Source organism: Nerophis lumbriciformis, linkage group LG04 (assembly GCF_033978685.3).
Source record: "Nerophis lumbriciformis linkage group LG04, RoL_Nlum_v2.1, whole genome shotgun sequence".
NCBI lineage: Eukaryota > Metazoa > Chordata > Actinopteri > Syngnathiformes > Syngnathidae > Nerophis > Nerophis lumbriciformis.
In genome coordinates this window covers 31,826,075-31,851,500 of record NC_084551.2, presented here as the reverse complement: position 1 = coordinate 31,851,500, position 25,426 = coordinate 31,826,075, and the positions used below count along the sequence as shown (strand labels likewise).

The 25,426-nt window shown below is 38.7% G+C and overlaps 1 protein-coding gene across 6 annotated transcripts in view; it reads left to right on the top strand.

The window, feature by feature from the left end:
• Positions 1-25,426, top strand: part of aplp1 (amyloid beta (A4) precursor-like protein 1) — a 101,615-nt gene that overhangs the window by 66,118 nt on the left and 10,071 nt on the right. For 2 of the 6 annotated variants that reach the window (XM_061952618.1, XM_061952625.1), the window contains exons 2-16: positions 895-1,074; positions 3,058-3,187; positions 6,045-6,157; positions 10,252-10,439; positions 10,519-10,820; positions 12,129-12,256; positions 14,873-14,947; positions 15,017-15,175; positions 18,446-18,574; positions 18,686-18,785; positions 18,862-19,029; positions 19,161-19,181; positions 23,859-23,917; positions 24,012-24,077; positions 24,142-24,285. In XM_061952618.1, coding sequence (XP_061808602.1) covers positions 895-1,074; positions 3,058-3,187; positions 6,045-6,157; positions 10,252-10,439; positions 10,519-10,820; positions 12,129-12,256; positions 14,873-14,947; positions 15,017-15,175; positions 18,446-18,574; positions 18,686-18,785; positions 18,862-19,029; positions 19,161-19,181; positions 23,859-23,917; positions 24,012-24,077; positions 24,142-24,285 — 1,962 coding nt within the window. Of the gene's footprint in view, positions 1-894; positions 1,075-3,057; positions 3,188-6,044; positions 6,158-10,251; positions 10,440-10,518; positions 10,821-12,128; positions 12,257-14,872; positions 14,948-15,016; positions 15,176-18,445; positions 18,575-18,685; positions 18,786-18,861; positions 19,030-19,160; positions 19,182-23,858; positions 23,924-24,011; positions 24,078-24,141; positions 24,286-25,426 lie in introns of all 6 variants that reach the window. The other 4 variants (XM_061952594.2, XM_061952610.1, XM_061952633.1 and 1 more) reach the window with 3 other exon arrangements.

Below are 25,426 nucleotides of genomic sequence, written 5' to 3'. Positions count from 1 at the left end.
GTGTGTGTGTGTGTGTGTGTGTGTGTGTGTGTGTGTGTGTGTGTGTGTGTGTGTGTGTGTGGCCGTCCGTGCCGGTCTTTAAAAGTATATTGTTTGAACTTTTTCTGAAATCTAAGCTAATTTAAAAAAAAAACTGAATATAAAAATAACCTATTCAACAGATGTAGCATTTTTGGTTTGCAATATTTGCATCGCAAAAGCTTATCTTTGCTTTCTGCAAATACTGTGCAGCCTCTGATTCCATGACAAAAATACCAATGTGAAAGCTGAGCAAACGCTATGCAGTTACTGCCCCCCCCCCACCCCCCCCCCCCAAAAATGTATCTCTGAATGCAGCCTGAGTCTTTGTTTGTTCCGATTCCAGTCTTTCTCCGTCCTCTGAGCTGTGCTGTTAATGCAGTGAAGCGGCTCAACGGTCAATGAGCTTAAATTAACACCTGACTCCCTGTTTGTTTCTTAGTGCGCGCTCCCCGGGGTCCTCCCTAGGCAGAGGCACCATATTCCACGATCAATAACAACATCCAAGAAGGATGCCTTTAAGGGATTGTAGAGGAAGCTATATTTTATATAGGGTATATTTATTAGATCTTGTTTATTTACATCCACGCTGCCTCCCAGCAAAACAGGCAGTATAAAATGAATGGCTTTTCTAGCCATTAACTTAAGAGGTTTTTTTTTTAAACTGTGAGTCATAGATCTTTCTTGGCTGTGAGGTTTGTCAATATCCTTTTAAAGCCTGCTCAATTCTCCTGTGCATTAGCTGAACTTTTCTGTTTTGGTATTGGCCTCGATTCTCCGGGTTTATTGCTGGAGTGCATCTAACAATTATCCCTGGATCACGATTATCTGTCACTTGGTTTGTATCGACTCATCCTCCTCGCCTCTCCTCTACAGGGCCTGGCCATCAGCGAGGTGAACGGGCCTGGTCCCCAGGTGGCAGAACCGCAGATTGCGATGTTCTGTGGCCGTCAGCTCTTGCACATGAACCCGCAGACGGGCCAGTGGGAGCCAGATCCTCAAGGCCGCAAGGACTGCTTTAAAGATCCGACAGAAATTCTGTCTTATTGTCAGGAGGTAAGCAATTTGCTGCAAAATATGTGAAAATGTACAGCAAGAAGGGGATTCACCATCACGGTTTACCTGACACATGAAACGTGACAAATTGTGTGTGTGTGGGGGGGGGGGGGTATTATCCACTTTAGTCACCAGATGGCAGTAAAGTGTTGAATATCTTAAAAGTGTTTTTTCTGGCAATTCCAAATTTGACCACAGCGTCAGTTCCCATGTAAAATGCCGCTTTCCATCATTTTCAGCAGACTGCATTTCAAACTGATTAATCCCCCTCTCCCTCTCACGCAAGATGGAGCCATATGAATCATTTCACTACTGGAGTCGACACCATTTTGGATCTAGATCAGGGGTGTCAAACTCATTTTCATTGAGGGCCCTATGACAATTATGGCTGACCTTAGAACAGTGGTTCTCAAACTTTTTTCAGTGATGTACCCCCTGTGAACATTTTTTTAATTCAAGTACCCCCTAATCAGAGCAAAGAATTTTTGGTTAAAAAAAAGAGATAAAGAAGTAAAATACAGCACTATGTCATCAGTTTCTGATTTATTAAATTGTATAACAGTGCAAAATATTGCTCATTTGTAGTGGTCTTTCTTGAACTATTTGGAAAAAAAGATAGGTTTTTATTTATATTTATAAAGGATTTTTGAATTGTTGCTATTTTTAGAATATTAAAAAAAAAATCTCACGTACCCCTTGGCATACCTTCAAGTACCCCCAGGGGTACGCGTACCCCCATTTGAGAACCACTGCTTTAGAGGGCCGTCTGTGTTCGTGAATAATATACAACTATAAATTGCCTCATGATGTTTTTGCACAATTATTTATTAATTATAAATAAATATATTTTTCATACACTGTAAAAAAAAAAACCTTGTTAATTTTACAGTTAAAAAAACAGCTCAGTTGCTAAAATGTAACTGTTAAATGTACAATGTTTTTGTTTTTTATAGCATCTTAATGAAAATGGAAAAACAGTACCACTGTTTTTACGGTAAAATCTACGGTTGTGTTTATTACGGTATATTATGTAAATAACCAATACTAGTTTTTATGTTTTTTATCATGAAAAAATTCACTTTTTTTTACTGTAATTGTTTTATTTTTTTACAGTGTAAAATTTGGTGGTTAATTTGCTTTAAAATTTTGACTCAAGCAGATATTTAAGTACTTATTTTGATGTAAACAAAAAAAATAAATGTTTTGAACATATGACAACATAATATTTGTTGCAATTTTATATTACAATATATAAAATTGCATGCAATACAATGTATTTTTTTTGTGGAAAGTTGAATACATTTAGTAAAAATAAAAAAAAACGCATAATAATTCCACATAAAATGATGTGACGGACCAGATATGGCCTACGGGCCTTGAGTTTGACACCTGTGATCTAAATGAAGCAAAAAGTATGTAGTGATCAATAAAAATAAAAATAAATACTTACTTATGTGTATTTATCTGTCTGACACCTGCCCTATCAGCTCTATATATTTAAATATAGATGTATAAATACAGTTGAATGATGCTGATCTGTTGGAATATTCTGTGCAATGTGATTTTTTTTTTTTTTACCATAATTATTCTTTTTGCTTTAAATACAACACATTCCTTAAACATGTAGTGAAATTGGCAATCAAGCACCATCTTCAGGCCATATTAGGTATAGCAGCTATGAAAAAAAAGCAGGCAAGAACATGTTCTTTTTCTCGTTTTATCACTGAACACAATGTATTATTGCCGACGTTGGTGTGACCCTTTAAAAGAAAGCATTAATACGCTAATAGGGTTATGTTTAATGAGGTCTTGCATGGTTTTGCAAAGGTGCATGAGTCATCCCTCGTGTCGTCCTCTTCCTACACACAAGTACTGTTTGACCCTCCTGTCCTTTAAACAAATGTCCCCTCTTTCCTTCCTCTTGTCTTCCCTCTGCTCTGCCCCGTCCTTCTATCACGTCTCTGCATGGACCCGCACGTCCAGATGTACCCAGCGCTATCCATGTCCCACGTGGAGGAGGCCAAAAGTCCCGTCAACATCCCTTACTGGTGTAAGAAAGGCTGGAGCCACTGTCAGGCCCGCCCCTTCATAGTGGTGCCCTATCGCTGCCTAGGTAAGAACCGCACGCACCGATGACTTTTAAGCATCCAAATGCATAACTTGAGATATCCTGCAAGTCTTATGAATCAAAGAACTTGCTAGAGGGTCAGTATTGTTTCCTTCTTGGCAACCAAGATTATGTCAAAAATCCTCATACTACCGTGCAGCAGGTGCAAACATTAATGAACATTAAGGGTGTCCGGATAAAACTTTTTCACTTCCAATATGATAACCAGATTGGAGCCTTAAATATTTGCCCTAATCGTCATTGATCCGACATTTGTCATTCATTCATCGCTGTTAATTGGTTCCAGACATAACTGCGATACATGAATTTCCTCGAAGTATATGAATCCTTCATTACACATCAAATTTCCATAGCTAGAGCATAAACAACCTGTTTACAAACTTCTAAATACATTTGACAACATTATAAGAGCCCTCTAGACATGGAATAACATCCTTTAGTCCAGTGTTGTTCAACCTTTTTTGAGCCAAGGCACATTTTTTTCATAAAAAAAATACGGAGGCACACCACCAGCAGAAAAGGTTAAACAATGAAACTCCACCAGGTTGTTGTGCCTTATTTTGAGTTTGTTGTTGTTTCCTGTGTGCTGTGCTTTAGTTCCTGTCTTTCGCTGTTATTTTGGTGACCCTTCCTGTTTTGTTGGTGTTCTCCTGTAGCAGCTTCACGCCTTTCTTTGAGTGCTATTGCCCGTACCTGCTTTGTTTTCGCAATCAAGACTATTTAAATTGTGCGTACGCTATCCTTCTTTGTGGGGACATTGTTAATTGTCCTGTCATGTACGGGATGTGCTTTGTGGACGTCGTCTTTGCTCCACACGCTGTAAGTTTTTGCTGTCGTCCAGCATTCTGTGTTTGTTGACTTTGTAGCCAGTTCAGTTTTACTTTTGTTTTACATAGCCATCCCTATGCTTCAGTGCCTTTTCCTAGCGGGACTTGCCTTGTTATTTTTTGGTTTAAGCGTCACATACCTTTTTACCTGCACGCTGTCTCCCGCTGTGCTCTGCATATTGGGATCACGACAAACCATCCTCGACGCGTTCCGACTTCTACAAAGCAATGAACTACCTGCTGCCACCTACTGGTATGGAGTATTACAAGATTACCCTGCCAAACTCTACACAGCACAGGCACTAGACAACGGCCCATTATTATGATCATTGATTTGCAAAAAATATTTTTTGGACCAATTAGGTGAAGTTGCATAATTTCCCACGGCACACCAGACAATATCTCACGGCACACTAGTGTGCCGCGGCACAGTGGTTGAAAATCACTGCTTTAGTCACCTTTACAATATTTTATCCAATATAGTAACGCTGCCTGAAGCTGAGCCAATCAGTGGCCACGATACTGAACAGTGCACTCTGATCTAGTGGCGATCTAAGAAGGCTAAAGACTAAAAACTAAAGAAAATGAGCAACCCTAACCCAAAACTTACTTACTTATTATCTTATACTATAATTACTTATAACTTACTTCATTAACAATCAATCAATCAATGTTTATTTATATAGCCCTAAATTTACAGAGCAACTGAGAAGACATACAAATATAATAATTAATTAAATTAAATTAAATTGAAGTGAAGTGAAGTGAAGTGAATTATATTTATATAGCATTTTTCTCTAGTGACTCCAAGCGCTTTACATAGTGAAACCCAATATCTAAGTTACATTTAAACCAGGCCCTGCGATGAGGTGGAGATTTGTCCAGGGTGTACCCCGCCTTCCGCCCGATTGTAGCTGAGATAGGCTCCAGCGCCCCCCGCGACTCCGAAGGGAATAAGCGGTAGAAAATGGATGGATGGATGGCATTTAAACCAGTGTGGGTGACACTGGGAGCAGGTGGGTTAAGTGTCTTGCCCAAGGCCACAACGGCAGTGACTAGGAGGGCGGAGGCGGGGATCGAACCTGGAACCCTCAAGTTGCTGGCACGGTCACTCTACCAACCGAGCTATACCGTAAATAAAAAAGGAAAACCAAAAATGTATAAACGCAGCAGTATCAAAAATAATAATAGTAGTTAAATATTTTGAACACAAAAAAGATTCTTAAAAAAATTTTAAAAAAAAAAGTTTAAATTAATTCTTAATTAAATTCTCGATTTGGATGTGAATATATTTAGTTTTAGTTTTTTGTTATTATTCACTTAAATGTGATTATAATTCTGTTAAGTTTTCCTTTATTTGAGAGCGTAAAGTGAAATATCACTAGATAATTCAAACCTAATTACACATCATTATCTATCAGATTATATTACTATTAGTGCATCTCTTGGGAGTTAGTCTCCCCCTGTCATTAAAAACGAGTGACACCTCTGTTTGTCATTTTAATCAAGGGCCTTTGAACGCACCACAGTTACTGTATGGGCAATGAGATGCAAAAGTGAAACCTGTACATAACTTCCTCCTATGCTGCCATTGTGCCACATATAGATTTATTATATTTTTACCTTTCCTCTATCACCTCATACTTGATGCAAAATGTTTAAAGGTGAATTTTAAGGACATAACTGATGACGTCTGTGTTGAGTGAAGAGTTCGAAGTTCGGTTTTCCGCTATCCAGGAGGAAAGAACACTTTCGTATTTTTGAATGGGGGTGTTGTAAGTTGTCTTAGACATTGTTAATTTAATTTAAGCAACCTTATTATTGAACTTTCACAGCTGTATTAATTGTATATTAACATTTATGATGTTTTTTTAAATAAATTACATATTCAAATCTTAAAACTTTACCACGGCCGATAACAACAAGACGTGCTTAGAATGTCGCATTTGCGGTTTAGACCTGATGAAAACATGGACGTGACGCCGACCTTCCTGTTTATTTTCCTGGTGGTGCAGAAGGTGAATATGTGAGCGAGGCCCTGCTGGTTCCAGACCGATGTCGTTTCCTCCACCAGGAGCAGATGGATGCCTGTGAGAGTTATGTGTACTGGCACAACATTGCAAAGGAGGTGAGATACATGACGCATGTGGAAGCTTTGACGTGTGTTGGGAACCAACTAGAGATGTGACGTTTGCAAACGTGTCAAATTCTTTGACCAGCCATTATTCAGTATATACAAATTTCCCAGACATGTGAGCACTGCCCGACTGGACTGGATAATAAATCATATAGTTTAAGGAAACACAGCTGAATTTGAATTTGATTTGCAAAGTAGTTCAGGTGTACACACAACAAGTAATGTAGTACATTGTGTATCTTGTTTTTATTTTTATTCATTTTTTTATTGATATTTTCATTATTTATTGATTCATTAATGTATTTATTTATACTTTGATTTGTTAGGAGTGCTGCAAAAAATAGATTGGCATCAATTTCTTATCTTTTCCAATTCTTAATCAATTCATCATTTTTTAAATCGAAAAATTATACATATATACTTACTGACACATATATATGTATGTGTATATATATATATATATATATATATATATATATATGTACATATATACATTAATATATTTTATACACATACATTGATATAGATATACTGTACATTAAGGTATATACAGTATATTAGGGCTGTCAAATGATAAAAATATTTTATCACAATTAATCGCATTTTGTTCATAGTTAACTCAAAATGTGCGTGATTAATCGCATAATATGTAATTTTTCATCATTAATAAGTGTACCCTAGACAAATAATTTTTACGTTTTAACACCATGAACGGACAATTAGTTTGATTTAAATAAATGTGTTTTAAAAATTATGGCTTTTTAAACAGCTCAACACAAAAAGGACAAACATGATTTAATGGGGGAAAAAAATTGCCTACTGTGTGTTGGTGTCTAGCCAGATTTTGTATTTTGTAGAAATACAGAATTTGTATTCCTGCTTTAGGTGCACTTGCATTCAGAGGAGGAGCTGCATTTCCATGTTTAGTAATACATGTTGATTGCTATGATCATGCTTTTATTGTCAAAGATGATTTGTATTATCCACCCATCTAATTTCTACCGCTTATCCCTTTTGGGGTAACGGGGGGCTGGAGCCTATCCCAGCTGTAATCTGTGATATTTCTACCTGAAGGTATGCTTCTGATATTCTGTACATTACATGTTGTACAAGTAAATGGTCTTCATTTTGCTGCATTGCTTTGTTTAAATTTTCCCTATTAATTAATAAAATAATATTCAGTCTCCTAATCATTTTGTAATTGAGGACTCAACCAAAACATGTTATAAAATAATTGACATAATATTTCAGCCAGCCAGAATTTTGTTTTCAATAGTATTGAACTACAAATGAAAGTGAAGCAAAAAATTGACATTGCCATTACAAAGTACAGTACAAGGAACCAAGCTGATTATGATAACTATTAATAGTTAAAATGCAAAGCTAATGTATTCTTATACACTAGGCTTTTTAGAGGATGATGATGTCGCCGTTATCGGCACCAAATGTTTACACCATTTCTTACCCCGTGTTGTTGGCTTCGGCTGAGTCGCTAAAGGTGCCAAATGCGGGAGTTGCTGCCGTATATCTAACTTGGCTGCACTCTTGCCATGAGAAAAATCCTGTGTTTAACCAGTTGCTTCCTCAGATTTGAAGAATTCCCGCCACTTGCCTTGATTTTTACATCACAAATATTGCAGCAAGCGTAATCTGCATTGCATTTGGAAAAGACGAGACACACTTTAGAGCGTTTTCTATTTGGCATGGTTGGGTTTTGGTCATGAAACATTGATGGGCTGCAAGATTACTAAGAGCGCGTCTGCTTCGAAATCGCCTGTTTTCCTCTCAAGTGCTAGCAAATACTCGCCACTCCATCCATCCATCCATCCATTTTCTACCGCTTGTCCCTTTTTTGGGGTCGCGGGGGGTGCTGGAGCCTATCTCAGCTGCATTCAGGTGGAAGGCGGGGTACACCCTGGACAAGTCGTCACCTCATCACAGGGCCAACACAGATAGATAGACAACATTCACACACTAGGGCCAATTTAGTGTTGCCAATCAACCTATCCCCAGGTGCATGTCTTTGGAGGTGGGAGGAAGCCGGAGTACCCGGAGGGAACCCACGTAGTCACGGGGAGAACATGCAAACTCCACACAGAAAGATCCCGAGCCCGGGATTGAATTAAGGACTACTCCCACTCCCAAGTGCTAATTCAAACAGACGTGACGTGACGTGCAACCCAGGCACCGAAACATGGCACTGCTGGATCTTACGTGAATCGGTGCCCGATAGTACCAGCTGGTTTCGATCAGTGCCAAAATAGTACTGAATCCCGTGCCCATCCCTATTGACAAAGCATGATCGTAATGTAAGACATTTTCATGTTGTAAATGCAGTTAAACCGGATGTATAGCGTAGCGATTTTATTTTAAAGCCGGAAAAGTGTGATTGGTTAGAGAAAGTGTCTTGACATTTTTGATGTCGGATTGACTGTTTGCTGTAAAAAAAAAAGTCTCCTTTCGACTTCCTGCCGACCGTCTTCATTTCCGTTGAGCTTTTATGTCATTCTTACTAACTAAATCAGTCACAGTAACAATGGAAATGTTATGTTATCACTGCACCTAAATCGTAATCTGAACACGGAAGTGAAGCACCACCCACCCGAAATACGCGCGCAGCAGGTGTTTGCTGCAGGGATGTCGCCTCTTCTCACAGCGAAAAATAGTCCTTTCTTATCAGGAGAACAACTTGCCATGGCTTTCAACCTGATATTTCCATAAGGTAGACTTTGCTTTGTCCATTTCTGCTCGCTTGTGGCTCATCAGTAGCAAGTGAACTGCAACCAAGTTGCCCCGTTAAGGCACGGCTTAAGGGTCAAAACGGACACATGTGCGTTAATCGCCCGTTAAAAAAATGAGTGCCGTTATTCAAATTTATAGTTAACGTGTTAAGTTATCACGTTAACTTTGACAGCCCTAATGTACAGTATACATATATATATACACACACATAGGGATGTCCGATAATGGCTTTTTGCCGATATCCGATATTCCGATATTGTCCAACTCTTTATTTACCGATACCGATATCAACCGATACTGATATATACAGTCGTGGAATTAACACATTATTATGCCTAATTTGGACAACCAGGTATGGTGAAGATAAGGTCCTTTTTTTAAATATTAATAAAATAAAATAAGATAAATAAGTTAAAAACATTTTCTTGAATAAAAAAGAAAGTAAAACAATATAAAAACAGTTACATAGAAACTAGTAATTAATGAACATGAGTAAAATTAACTATTAAAGGTTAGTACTGTTAGTGGACCAGCAGCACGCACAATCATGTGTGCTTACGGACTGTATCCCTTGCAGACTGTATTGATATATATTGATTTATAATGTAGGAACCAGAATATTAATAACAGAAAGAAACAACCCTCTTGTGTGAATGAGTGTTAATGGGGGAGGGAGGTTTTTTGGGTTGGTGCACTAATTGTAAGTGTATCTTGTGTTTTTTATGTTGATTTCATAAAAAAAATAAAAAATAAAAAAACGATACCGATAATAAAAAAAACGATACCGATAATTATAATTTATCGGCCGATAATATTACAGCATGAGGCATTTGATGGAAGACGTTAATGGAATCTCGGCTTGAAAATACACTCTCCACATATATACACACATATATATTACACACACACATATATAAATATATACTGTATACATATATACTGTATGTGTGTATATATGTGTGTAATATATAAATCGATTCACAGCTGTACTTTTCATATACATGTAGAACTATTATTCCTATTTATTATCTTTATTTTTTTTCTGTACTGGGATGTGCGATATTGGATATTTACAATGAAAACATACGCCAATTTTAATCATTACTATTGTTTCAGATTAAATCCCATTCAAAAAGTAGACATTGGTGGAATGTGTAAATTTGAATTATTCTGATCCAAGCCTGCTACCAGTGACTATTTCCTTCATACTTGAAAATAAAAAAAAATAAAAAATATTAGGACGAGCCAGTCTTTTGAAGGGAGTGCTTCCCTTAAGATCTGGCTCCCTCCAAAGAGCCATAAATCTTGAAAATTAACGACGTCTGCTTATTCTTCTCCTGAAGGCGTGCACTGCAGACAATCTGGAGCTCCATAGCTATGGAATGCTTTTGCCTTGTGGAGAAAATTTCCGTGGCGTGGAGTACGTGTGCTGTCCTGGTAGAAGCAGTTCCAGCAGCAAAGCAGACTTGGAGGAGAGAGAACTCCTTACTGGACACCAGACTTCCCAGAATGGCGGAACACTCAATTCCCTGTAAGACGCCATTGAGAGATCCGACATGGAAAATGTTATGATTCGTGATTATAAATTATAATCCTTGTGTTTTCCACAGCATCAAGGTGACAACACCCACCCCCAGTCCGTCCCCCGACTCAGATTTGTACGAGACAGACATGGAGGACGAGGACGATGAGGTGGTGGAGGAAGATGACGAAGAGGAAGAAGAGGATGAGGACGAGGTTGATGATGAGCCGGTGGAGGTGGAGGATGAGGAGGAGCAGATAGCTGTGAGAAACCCAGAGAAATATGAATACCCAATTGACTCTGGTCCTTACCAGACCTCGGATTATGTGGACTCGTCCTACGAGAAAAGCTACAAGCCAACAACATCGGCACCTCTGAAAGGAGACGGCGGTACTCATTCTTAATTTTTTTTTTAAACTCTTTAATTCACCTTGGAGCATCTATAAGTGAAACTTATCAGTATGTGGACACACATCCAGTTTATTTATACCAGTTCAAGCTGCGATTTTCATTAATAAGTGATAGGAGGAGCAATCAATCAATCAAATCAATCAAAGTTTATTTATATAGGCCTTAATCACGAGTGTCTCAAAGGGCTGCACAAGCCACAACGACATCCTCCGCTCAGATCCCACAATCGCATTAATTCTATGGCAAGTCTACTATGCGTACCCATGTGCTTTGACTTACCGTAGTGGATTATATTGAGTCGTTCTGCTTATTGAAATTATGCAAGGTAGGGGTTCTGTATGACTAGTAGATGGAGCAAAACGTGTTCATGTAATCCCACAACAATAAAAATCCCACACTACTTTTTGCTATACAGGGTGTCCCTAAAATTGCAAATTCTATTGATAAAAACAGATTAATTAACCCTTGTGTAATGTTCATCTTGTTGTTACTCAGCCAGAGTTTGTGGGTCTGATGGACCCGTTGCATTTTATGGCTTTTAATGCCTCACAATCAAACACTTTTATGTTAAAATACTGAACAGATGTTGACCTTATCCCAATAAACATCTGTTCAGTATTTTATATATATATATATATATATATATATATATATATATATATATATATATATATATATATATATATATATATATATATATACTCTATAGCATATATATATATACTCTATAGCATATATATATATATATATATATATATATATATATATATATATATATATATATATATATATATATATATACAGTATATGCTATAGAGGGAAGCACGATCTGGCGAGGGACATAGATTACAGTTTGACTCAATTAATAATAATAAAACAAAAACAAAAAAATGCAATATCTGATAATTTAAAAAAGCAAAATGTAATATTTTAAAAATGTTATAAATTAAAAGTGTAGACTATATGTACAGTGTATATTACAAAACATTAAGTATATATAAAATATATCAGCTGATTTATTTTCTATCTATGAAATAACACATTGTAAAAAAACAAATACTGTAAATATTTTTATAATTGTTTTTATGCATTTTTTTCCATGTCGCTACTTAACACTGCACTACTGCAACTTTAGAAAAGTAATGGCACAAATAAATATGCTGAGTCAGTAAGTAAATACATATGACATGTTAACAGTCTGTTGGTATTTTAAATATCTTAAAGACTTCCTTTAATAGGCAATTGAACTAAGTGATTTTCCATTTATTTCCTGTCTCTTCCCTGCAGTGACTACACCACGTCCCACAGATGGCGTCGATGTCTATTTCGAAAGGCCAATCGATGACACCGAGCATGCCAACTTCCTGCGAGCCAAAACAGACCTGGAGGAGAGGCGAATGAAGCGCATCAATGAGGTGAGTTTGGAAAAACAAGCTGACTATTTAGTCATCGCTACAGTACATCTTTGACGTGACGCAGGTGTCTTGTTGATCCATCGCTCACCGTCGCCGATCTGATCACTGACACAAACACGTGCTTTATTGGCTTTCAACAGAGCAGGTCATTCAATGTAAAGTGATTACTAAAAGTATTGGGACATCTCGCCGTCATACTGACAGGAAGTTCAAATGGAGGTATTGGTTGCCTCTGTTTTGCAGCTTTAACTGCCAGATTTTTAAGAATGCCCATAATCAAGTCAATTTATCCTCCTCTGTCAGCCATTGTTGGCATTTTTGCCCTGATCAACCAATCAGAGGACAGAAAAATGCTGACGTTATTGTCACTGAGAGGTGAAGCTATTGAGCAGCTTGGCTCAGGTGGTAGAGTGGTGGTCTCCAAACCTGAAGGTTGCGGGTTCGACTCTCAGCCCCCATGTGACCATCCTTGAGCAAGATACCGAACCCCTGGTTGCTGGGCATCAGAGGACGGACAAATGCTGAAATTAGTACGCCTGCATGCAGGCCAAGCTATACTCTGATAAAAAAAAGAAAATAGCCCTATTATTAATATAGTTCATCTGACTTAGGCCTGCACTCCTGAATGTGAAGTCCCTCAGCAGATTACAGTCCATAGACATGGCAATATTTAGAAACTGAGACTTGGCTGGACAAAAGATCTAACATGTACACATACAGTGCAGCAAGAGACACACACAACCAAATAAAGATAATAGACTATTGGGAATAAGTTAATACAATTTCATAAAACAAACACTAGGATTTAAGTTAGGTCAGTGCTTCTGGATGTGTTTAAACCAGTTTAAGAAGGCCTTGCTGTTTGAACATAATTTGAAACGAAATGTTGATGTTATGCCTGGGATGCAAAGCTAACATCTGATTGGTTAAAGAAAAAAAAAGTAGTTTAAGTGGGCCTGCACTCCTGAGTGTGAAGGCCTTTAGCAGATTACACTGATATGGTAACATGGTAAAGCAGTTTTAAAAAGGCCTTGCTGTTAGAACATCATGACCTACAGGTTATAAGCACAGGCCCCCCCCAAGGCTGTGTAAGTTCTCCCTTCTTGTTTAATTGCATATTCCAACCAACGATCTACGGAATCAGCAACCAAACAACTATATAATCAACACAGTCATCCTTAGTTTCCTGCCAAAGCCCCAACCAAAGCCCAAACTATTGACCAAGCCCAAACGATTAACAAAGCCTAAACTATCCTCCAACATGGACTCATACAAACAAGAGATAGAAGGGGCTGTGAGGTGGTGTGAGGAGAAAAATCAGATTTTAATTGTAAAAAAAACAAAGGAGATGGTTTTTGATCCCAAATCTGTGTGGGGATCACAGCCCGATCATTATCCATGGGGAGAGAGTGGAGCAGGTGTCCTCCTATAAGTTAAAGTTAAAGTACCAATGATTGTCACACACACAATAGGTGAGGGGAAATTTGTCCTCTGCATTTGACCCATCCCCTTGTTCCACCCCCTGGGAGGTGAGGGGTGCAGTGGTCAGCAGCGGTCCCACGCCTGGGAATCATTATTGGTGATTTAATGCCCAATTCCAACCCTTGATGCTCAGTGCCAAGCAGGGAGGTAATGGGTCCCATTTTTATAGTCTTTTGTATGACTCGACCGGGGTTTGAACTCACAACCTACCGATCTCAGGGTGGACACTCTAACCACTAGGCCACTGAGTAGGTAAACTATCCTCCAACATGGACTCATACAAACAAGAGATAGATGGGGCTGTGAGGTGGTGTGAGGAGAAAAATCTGATTTTAAATGTAAAAAAACGAAGGAGATGGTTTTTGATCCCAAATCTGTGGGGGATCACAGCCCGATCTTTATCCATGGGGAGAGAGTGGAGCAGGTGTCCTCCTATAAGTACTTGGGTATTTGTTTTTATTGAAGTTGACTTTGTTTGCTCCCGTATTAAACAGCGCCTGGACTTTCTAAGGAGGCTCAGGATCCACGGTGTGGCAAGCAAATATCATGATGTTGTTTTATAAGGCAAACATTGAATCTGTCATCCGTTATGGCATCTTCACATGGTTTGGAAATCTGTCTGTCAAACTCAAAACCCAACTTCAAAACCTCATCAAGAGGGCTGGTAAATAAATTGGCATGCAGCCCCCTTGTTCCCTTCAAAAAATATTCGACAAGACCGTGAGGAACCAGGTTCTTAAAATCACCTGTGACCCACACCACACACTTCATTGTGTTGATGTCAAATGGTAAACGGTACAGAACAGCAACATGCAAACTCAACAGGTATACATTTTCCTTTGTCCCACTGGCAATCAAAGCACTTAACAACAGAAAACTACTGTAATAACTGGATGCAATAATAAGGAGTGCAGTATTGGGATAGTGCAATACGGGAGGTGTGCAAAACGGGAGGAGTGTAATGTGTGATGTCATAACTGACTGATATACCTGCGCACTGTTTAATGTATGTAAAACGCTGTGTCTTGATGTCCAAGACAAATTTCTCCTCGGAGACAATAAAGCTAATTATTATTATTATTATTATTATTATTATTAAAAAGTTGAATTGCTTGAAATCATTTTATTTCTTAGATCATGAAGGAGTGGGCAGAGGCAGACAACGAGTCAAAGAATCTGCCTAAATCAGAACAACAAGCTCTTAACGAGGTAAGCTAACAATTGAATAGACTTGGTAGAATTGATCATTTATGATCTGCTGTCAACACTTGTCTGCAGCACTTCCAGTCGGTGCTGCAGACTCTGGAGGAACAAGTGGCTGGCGAGAGACAGAGACTGGTAGAGACTCACCTAGCCAGAGTGGAGTCCATTCTCAACAACAGCCGCCGCCTGGCCCTGGAGAACTACCTGACCGCAGTACAGTCTGACGAGCCGCAGGTGAGTGCATCATCACCAGGGGTGTTGAAGTGGAGGGGTAAGGGGGTGCTCTACCGAGGCACCTAAGCTTTTGTAACGTTTGAAGATTTTTTTTTCTGTCATTTTATTTTGTACCGTAGGTTATTAAAAACACGTCATAATTGCAAGGATAAAATAGATGTATCAGTTAATGTTCAATAATAGGGTATTTTGAATATAATTAAGATTGTCTAACTACCTACCCTCCCTATCAAAAATGCAAAATGGTCCGGTCCACCTGCATAGTGGCAAACTTAACTTTGAACACTTCACTCAACACAGACATTATGACATCATCAAAGCTCTCCTTTAAACATTCCAACACAGCACCAGCATTTTGGAGCACAGATGAGGTGACATGAGAAAGGTCAAAAATCTAAAGGATCTGTGGCACCTTAGGAGAAAGTTATGTGTAAGTTTCACTTTTGCATCTCATTGCACAAAACTGTGGTGCGTTCAAGGACCCTCGATTAAAGTTAGAACAGAGGCATCATTAGTTTTTAAAGGCAGGGGGAGACTTGATGTAGGGGGAGACTTGACCTGCGAGAGATGCACTAATAATAATAATATAATGTAGGGCTGCAGCTATTAGTAATTGAGTAATATATCGATTAGTTTCTTTGATTAATTGAGTATTATACACTTTATGGCTTTAATGCATATTTTAGGGAAAATACTTGAAATTTAAAAAAATTCTGCTCAAAAATAACCTTTCTTTTTTTCTAAAATTCACATCATCAACATTAAAATTGCACTTTTAACATGTGTGCTTCAATATAAATAAAATAAAATAAAATAATGATATCAAATAAAAAATCATTATCTGCAGTTTTCCGCCACACAAATCACACACCACCGATCTCACGTGCACTCTATTGTAGCGGAAACACTCTATGCTGTCCGGATTTTATCAATTTATAAGCATTGAACTAATTTAACCATTAATCGAAGCAACAGATTTGTATGTAGACATTTTTTTCGAGTTTATTTAATCGATTAATCATTGCAGCCCTGGTATAAGGATAATAATGACGTATTATTATCATTTGTATTATGATAATACCACGTGAATCAGATAATCTCTACACTTTGAAGTAATGGAACATTTGAAATGAATAAATCTTGCAATATTCAGTCCTGCATAAATTAATATAATCATATGTAAGTAAATAATGACAGGTTATATGAATATTTAAAATCATATTTTGGCCACTTTATATTGAATTTGTTGGCACTTTAAAAAAAAACAGCCAAAACCAAATTATATAGGGGATTTAATAAATGTGTTCAAGATATGTTAATCCTATCTTTAAAAAGTCAAAAACCTAATTAAGGTTTTGACATGCAAGAAAAAAAGGAAAATAAATGCATTTAACATGTTTATTCAATACCCTTACCATCATGTTATTGATAGAGAATTTTTCTAGATCTGTTCAAGATATGAAGGGGACAAGCGGTAGAAAAATGGATGGATGGATGTTAATTCCATTTTTAAAAAGTCAAAAACCTGATTGAGGTGTTCACATGCTTATGGGATTCATTTATTTCGAACATGCATACAGTTACAATTTAAATATATGTATTAAATATACTATTTTTCAATCTACACAAATGGTGTTTGCATAAGCAAAGAGAGTGAAGAAGGAAATAAGTATTAATGCATTTAAAATGAGCTTTAACATCATGTTATTGCTAGGGATGTAAGACAGTGGTCCTCAAACCTTCTCCACAAAGTGCCACCTCAGAAAACACTTGGCTCTCCAAGTACCACCATAATGACCAACATAAAAATACAGTAGAGTAGTAGGCCTAAGTATTCATTAAAAACAAGGCAGTATATTTAATATTTTTGGGCACTGTAACATTACACACAGTTTGAACAGTAACACTGTCTTTGAATATAAAAAATAAAACACTGTATTTTAATCAAGTGATTCTTTCAGTTTGAAAACTATTCTCAAAAAACAACACTTTTTTTAAAAGACAAAACCAAATCGGTTTATGTAGATGCATTCAAGCTATGTTAATCCCATAGGTTTTTTTGGGGTTTTTTTTACATGCTTTTGGAATTAGAAAGAAGAAAATAAATATACCTGTACTTCACATGTTTATTACATATAAATGTACTAACTCATGTTTACGTCATCGTTTTGCTCTGCTCTATTCCCCACTGCACTATTATTTATTAGCCTGCGCACATATTTCTTATTTAGGTACTTTTTTCTTTTTAGTTAATCGTTATAATTTATTCTTCCCATCAAACAAGAGAGCGCAGCCTACCAGTCAAATTCTGTGTGAGTTTAACATATTTGGCCAATAAATTGGATTTTGACTCAGAAATACATTTTAAACCATGTTATTAATAGGGATGTTCTAAATCAGGGGTCGCCAAACTTTTTGACTCGGGGACCGCATTGGGTTAAAAAAATTTGGCTGAGCGCGAAGATGCGTTATTGATGGGAAAATGCATTTTTAGACAATATGATTTGCCTGAGCGGCGAGGAGACACCGAGTGTAACAAGTGGTAGAAAATGGATGAGAAAGGACAGATTTAAAAAAATAATAATAATTAAAAAATATATATATATATTTTATATTTTATATTTTTTTACTTGGGACTTCCCGTGGGCCGTAGTTTGGGGACCCCTGTTCTAAAAAAAAAAAAAAAAAAAAATCAATCAATCAAAACATATAGCCCTTAATCACAGGCGTCTCAAATGGCTTCACAAACTTTCGACATCCCCTGCTCTAAAGCCACATCTGGGCAAGGAAAAACTCAAAAGTCCTCAGATGGAGGAAAAGCAGAAACCTTGAGAAGGGGCCATCGATGTAAGGTTATATATATATATATATATATATATATATATATATATATATATATATATATATATATATATATATATATATATATATATGGGGTTATCTAGATGTGTTGGAGATGTTATTTCCATCTTTAAAAAGCCAAAAACCATTTAGGGTTTCCACATGGTTATGGAATTAGTTTACTGCAAACATGCATACAGTATTTTTTAAAGTGTTTTAAAAAGATGATTTCAACCAACTCCATGCAAGAAGTAGTTTTTTAGTGCATGAAAACATACCTCATGAGGGTGTGTATGGGCCGGCGACATTAGGTTTAGGGTGGTACGGGGGAGGTCCTTCAGGAGTCTTGGGTCTGGGGGCCCAGGATTTGTTGCCACACCCTTGCTTGTCATCACCATCATGGCTGCTTGTCCTTCTGCGTCCTTGCAGCCCGAGCGCGTGCTGCAGGCTCTGAAGCGATACATGGCCGCAGAGCAGAAGGACCGCAGACACACGCTCAGGCACTACCAGCACATCGTGGCCGTCGACCCGCAGAAAGCTGAACAGATGAAATTCCAGGTTGGCGATTCTTCTGATCAAAAAAATGAGATACAGCAGAACTGCTGACTCATCTTTTCTTCTGGGTTCAGTCCCAATCCGCTGAGTAATTCAACTCCTTTTTTTTGTCAGGTGTACACTCACCTGCATGTGATCGAGGAGAGGATGAACCAGAGTCTGGCGCTGCTCTACAAGGATCCCATCTTGGCCGAGGAGCTGCATGAGGATATCCGTAAGAGGAAGCCATGTTGTTGCCGTGTTTTGAAGCATCCTCTCATTTTGAGAGTGGGTCTTTCCCTGCACTGCAGAGGAGCTGGTCCGTGCAGAGCGGGGAGACATCAGCGAGCTCATGACCACCTCCTTCTCGGAGACCCACACCACCGAGGAGCTTCTGCCTGCTGAGAGCGAGGAGGAGAAGGATGACGAAGAGGAAGAGGAACGAGAATTCCAGAACAGGCCTTACCCTCCTCGCGTTGGTACGGACTGTCTTTTTTTTTTTCTTGAAAAGATTGTTGCACATTCAACATGTTTGGTAATCCTGCATGTCCAATCATGGCCTGGACTGCTTTTTTCTAACTCCTCCTTTCTTTTCTCCTCGTCTCTGAAGAACTGCAGTCCAATAAAAAAGGTGAGCGTTTCATTGCGTGAACTGACAGACAACTACACAGAGAGAAACATACCTCAAAATGAAATACATCTATGAAAAGAAACCACATCATTTATCAAATTATCAATATATTGTATTAAAACATGCATTGTTTTTTGTAGTCGGTCCGAGGAATTGGGCTGTCAAACGATGACATTTAAAAAATCTCAATCATAAAGTGGTTGTGGATTAATTTCAAGTGATCAGGATTAAATATTCATTTTTGATCTATATTTATGGTGTTTGTATAAGCAGAGACTGAAATGCACTTGATGTGTTTATCGAATACCATTAACATTATGTTCATGTTTTTGATAGAGATCAGGGTTTTATGCTGCCGATTCTGATACCAATCATTTATTAGTGAGTTTGGCTGATACCAATCATATGTATTAACTGTACATTTTTAATTTATTTAAGATTAGTTCTAGTTTAACAATATAACCACAATATTTAAACTAGTTTCTTATTCTCTTTTTCAACATACAATTTTTGAGCAAAACAAAGTTAATGGTACACTATAAACAAAATCCAAAACTTGGTATCGACCCCACCGATTCATGGGTCGGTCCGCCCTCGACTTACATATGGTGTACTGACTGTGACAATGCTGACACACCAACAGTTGTTTATTTTATCCCCTCTTGAAACTCTTCTAATCTGCTTGTTAATTTCCTGTTCCAACGACACTTCTTAAAGGCCTACTGAAATGCGATTTTCTTATTTAAACGGGGATAGCAGGTCCGTTCTATGTGTCATACTTGATCATTTCGCGATATTGCCATATTTTTGCTGAAAGGATTTAGTAGAGAACATCGACGATAAAGTTCGCAACTTTTGGTCGCTGATAAAAAAGCCTTGCCTGTACCGGAAGTAGCAGACGAGTAGCGTGACGTCACAGGTTGTGGAGCTCCTCACATCTGCACATTGTTTACAATCATGGCCACCAGCAGCGAGAGCGATTCGGACCGAGAAAGCGACGATTTCCCCATTAATTTGAGCGAGGATGAAAGATTCGTGGACGAGGAATGTGAGAGTGAAGGACTAGAGGGCAGTGGGAGCGATTCAGATAGGGAAGATGCTGTGAGAGGCGGGTGGGACCTGATATTCAGCTGGGAATGACTAAAACAGTAAATAAACACAAGACATATATATACTCTATTAGCCACAACACAACCAGGCTTATATTTAATATGCCACAAATTAATCCCGCATAACAAACACCTCCCCCCTCCCGTCCATATAACCCGCCAATACAACTCAAACACCTGCACAACACACTCAATCCCACAGCCCAAAGTACCGTTCACCTCCCCAAAGTTCATACAGCACATATATTTCCCCAAAAACCCCAAAGTTACGTACGTGACATGCACATAGCGGCACGCATGTACGGGCAAGCGATCAAATGTTTGGAAGCCGCAGCTGCATGCGTACTCACGGTACCGCGTCTGCACATCCAACTCAAAGTCCTCCTGGTAAGAGTCTCTGTTGTCCCAGTTCTCCACAGGCCAATGGTAAAGCTTGACTGTCATCTTCCGGGAATGTAAACAATGAAACACCGGCTGTGTTTGTGTTGCTGCAGTCGGCCGCAATACACCGCTTCCCAGCTACATCTTTCTTCTTTGCTGTCTCCATTGTTCATTGAACAAATTGCAAAAGATTCACCAACACAGATGTCCAGAATACTGTGGAATTTTGCGATGAAAACAGACGACTTAATAGCTGGCCACCATGCTGTCCCAAAATGTCCTCTACAATCCGTGACGTCACGCGCTGACGTCATCCGACCGAGACGTTTTCAGCGGGATATTTCAAAATTTTAAATTGCACTTTAGTAAGCTAACCCGGCTGTATTGGCATATGTTGCAATGTTAAGATTTCATCATTGATATATAAACTATCAGACTGCGTGGTCGGTAGTAGTGGGTTTCAGTAGGCCTTTAAAAGCATTTATTTTTTGGTGTTTGACGCTAGCTTAGCGGTTAGCTGGACTATTACCATGCTTGCTCCTGGCTTGCTCCTGGTGTGTAACATGTTTAGCCTCATCCTCCAGTGAAGCTCGGGGCAGCACGGTGAAACAGGGGTTAGTGTGTGTGCCTCACAATATGAAGGTCCTGGGGTCAATCCCCGAGCTCGGGGTCTTTTTGTGTGGAGTTTGCATGTTCTCCCCATCTCCCTCCACCTTCAAAGACATGCACCTGGGGATAGGTTGATTGGCAACACTAAATTGGCCCTAGAGTGTGAATGTTGTCTGTCTATCTGTGTTGGCCCTGTGATGAGGTGTCCAGGGTGTACCCCGCCTTCCGCCCGAGTGCAGCTGGGATAGGCTCCAGAACCCACCGCAACCCCGAAAGAGACAAGCGGTAGAAAATGGATGGATGGGAGCAGCTCCACACTGTGTATGGGGACACATAATTAGTTGCTAGCCGCATGTCAGCCGGGAGACTAAAAATAAATACATGATGTTGCTCCAATCTTTTTTTTTCTAAATACCATGAGTGTCAAATGATTTAATTCTTTAAAAAATATATTTTTTCGTAAGAGTGTAAAAATCCACTCCATCCCTTTTTAAATTAAATTTGCTTCTAAACCAGTGGTTCTTAACCTTGTTGGGAGTACCGAACCCCACCAGTTTTATATGCGCATTCACCGAACCCTTCTTTAGTGTAAAATATATATATTTTTTCAAATTCAAGGCAAAGCTAGATGTTTTTTTACTGGTGCACAAAATGAACCGTGCATGAACATCACCTTGTTTAAAGAACAAAACCATCACAGTGCATGAACTCACAACAAATTACACACCTGCAACTCAGTGTGACTTCCGCTGTTGCCTTTGAGAGACCAGTTCAGATATGCGTGGCTTCACCTTGGCAAGTGCCACTCTCATGTCATTTCAAATGCTAAATGATAAAATAAAATTATTTATTTATTTTCACAGCAAAGTCTGTTCCTTTTCTTTGTTTTCCACCCAGACATACAATACTAGTACACAGCTCATGAAAAAACAATATTTTTTGTTATTGTCTTTGTAAGTGGGCCAAAACACTTATATTAGAAAATAATCTCATGGAAATGACAGCTGTCATTTGATTATAATAATAAAACATTTAATTTGTTATTTAGTCAGGTTTGGGACAGGTGTGCTCACATGTGCTCCACTGAGTGCTCAAGGAGTTTTTGCGTTTGCTCACGCATATGGAAAATTAGAGGGAACATTGTTTGAGGGTATCCATAATACGCCGATAGGGAGAAGTTTTTATTTACACAATGAGTCGGGTGTGTCTTGACCTCCGCGGCGGAAGCTCCACCGAACCCCTGAAGCCGACTCACCGAACCCCTAGGTTTCGATCGAACCCAGGTTAAGAACCACTGCTCTAAACCTTTCAAAATAAGCCTAAATGTGCACAGATTCAGGTTAATAAACAGTAGCCTAACGGGACTCCGGACCATCGCCTGAAACCCAGAAATGCCCGGATGTGCCTCTAGGTCAGTGGTTCTCAACCTTTTTTCAGTGATGTACCCCCTGTGAACATTTTTTTTAATTCAAGTACCCCCTAATCAGAGCAAAGCATTTTTGGTTGAAAAAAAGAGATAAAGAAGTAAAATACAGCACTATGTCATCAGTTTCTGATTTATTAAATTGTATAACAGTGCAAAATATTGCTCATTTGTTGTGGTCTTTCTTGAACTATTTGGAAAAAAAGATATAAAAATAACTAAAAACTTGTTGAAAAATAAACAAGTGATTCAATTATAAATAAAGATTTCTACACATAGAAGTAATCATCAACTTAAAGTTCCCTCTTTGGGGATTGTAATAGAGATCCATCTGGATTCATGAACTTCATTCTAAACATTTCTTCACAAAAAAAGAAATCTTTAACATCAATATTTATGGAACATGTCCACAAGAAATCTAGCTGTCAACACTGAATATTGCATTGTTGCATTTCTTTTCACAGTTTTTTTTGACAGACATTTAAAAAAAATCTCACGTACCCCTTGGCATACCTTCAAGTACCCCCATGGGTACGCGTACCCCCATTTGAGAACCAGTGCTCTAGGTCACGTGATTGCAACCCACCTATAGGCACGAAAATAACAAACTCAAAACAGGTGTTGAGAGGTCAGAGGCAGGAGTGAGGTCGTTGCAGGTGAACACACGCAAAACAGAAAGCGCAACCAAAATATGAGTGCTAGACAGGAAGTGAAATAATAATAATAATGGATTAGATCAAACATCACCAAACAGGAAATGACCTGGTGTGACAGTTAATATGTTAACTGTGATGTTATTTTTCTGACCAATACCCCATTTGTCAGATTGACTTGAAAATGTCTCACGCAGCTCAATGGGCTGTACATAAACACACACTGTAACTTTAGGGGGTCTAACCGAATGCACATAAAATAGGCAACTTTAGGGGATCGCCATCAAGCAACACGTCTTTGCAGTACTTGGCAACAAACTGTCAATAAGTCCTCAACCATTTTTCTAATGATATTAAACTTTTGCTTAAATGTGCTTATTTTGAGTGGTAAAACATTAAATATTGCAGGAGTCAGATTTACATAATAACACATTTATAAAGAATTGTTAGTGACTGAGTGTGTTGTTGTATATGCAAGATGTTGATGATTTTGTGTTTCCAGCAGATGAATACGACTACACCGCTTCTGAGAGAGGTCCTACTTACGAATACGAGGAGAAGGTAAAGGTAATTATTATTTTTTTTTCCATTTTGCAATATTCCAAACATACTCAAAGAATGAATGATGTACGTTTAACCGATTCTGTGGTCTTAGATCAACACCTCTGTGGACCTCAAGCAGGTCGTCTACAAGCCTGACGAGATAGAGAGAGATGAACTGGTAAAGACTTTTTGTGACCAGTTGAATAGTATTCGGAGGTCATCTCCTACCTTTCCTCCAACAGCAACCGGACGCCTTGGAGACGTTTAACCGCGGCGCCATGGTGGGCTTGCTGGTGGTGGCGGTGGCCATCGCCATGGTGATGGTGATCAGCCTGTTGCTAGTGCGCAGGAAGCCGTACGGCACCATCAGTCACGGCATCGTGGAGGTAGGATTCTATTCGGAAAGTAAAACAGCAGCAACAAGCAAAAGTGATAGTTAGTGAACTACTTCCTGTTTCAGGGAGGATGATTTAATGAGATGATGGATTGTACCTTTTTAATGCAGGACTGAATGTTGCAAATGGGAAAAAGTGAGAAAATATTTATTGAGCAGAACCTTTAGCTGCAACAAAATCCCAAATATCTTTATTCATATGACATGTATTTTATTTTCAATTTTGTCTTCTTCATATTGTTACACATTTTTTTAACTAGAAAATGGCAACAATATCCTCTCATAACCTTTCATCTGAAGTGGTTAGTTGCTTGGCTGAGCTGAGACATGAGCGACACTAGAATAGCTCATACTTGCCAACCCTCCTGATTTTCCCGGGACACTCCCAAATTTCAGTGCCCCTCCCAAAAATCTCCCGGGGCAACCATTCTCCCGGATTTCTCCCGATTTCCACCCGGACAACAATATTGGGGGCGTGCCTTAAAGGCACTGCCTTTGGCGTCCTCTCTCACCTGAAAAGGAGACTATTATATATGTCTCCGTTATCCATAGGTTCATCTATAACCCATAAAGTAGGCAGGCACAGAGCTATTTCTCAGAGTGTGTTAATTCCAGCCGGCACGTTAATACACTGACACACAACATCCGGATTCCCATCATGCATTGCTTCAAAACTACGGCAAGTAGTAATGTCCAAAAACATAACAGAGACAAAGCAGAAGAACGAAGAAGAGTCATGGCGATGACGAGTAAGAAGAAGAAGTACGCTTGCAAGTTCCAAAATGATTGGAAAAAATTAGAAGGGGAAGGGGTATGCTGCCTGCACATTTTGTAGATCAGACTTATATATATAAGAAATACTTGAAAATATATACACCTCCCGAATTCGGAGGTCTCAAGGTTGGGAAGTATGGAATAGCTACTACCCGAGCTACAGTGCAACATTAAAACAGGTGGCAAAATAGTACATTAGTAGCCAATCTTCCCCTGGAATGAGACAATCTTTGGGGGAGAGATTCAAGGTCCTTGATTGTGGGATTGGGTAAACCTCCTCCTTTGTTTGTGGAGGGTTTCCTTTCTTTTGCACTTCCTCCTTATCCAGAATTTGCTCATTGTTGTCCTCAAAGGCATGG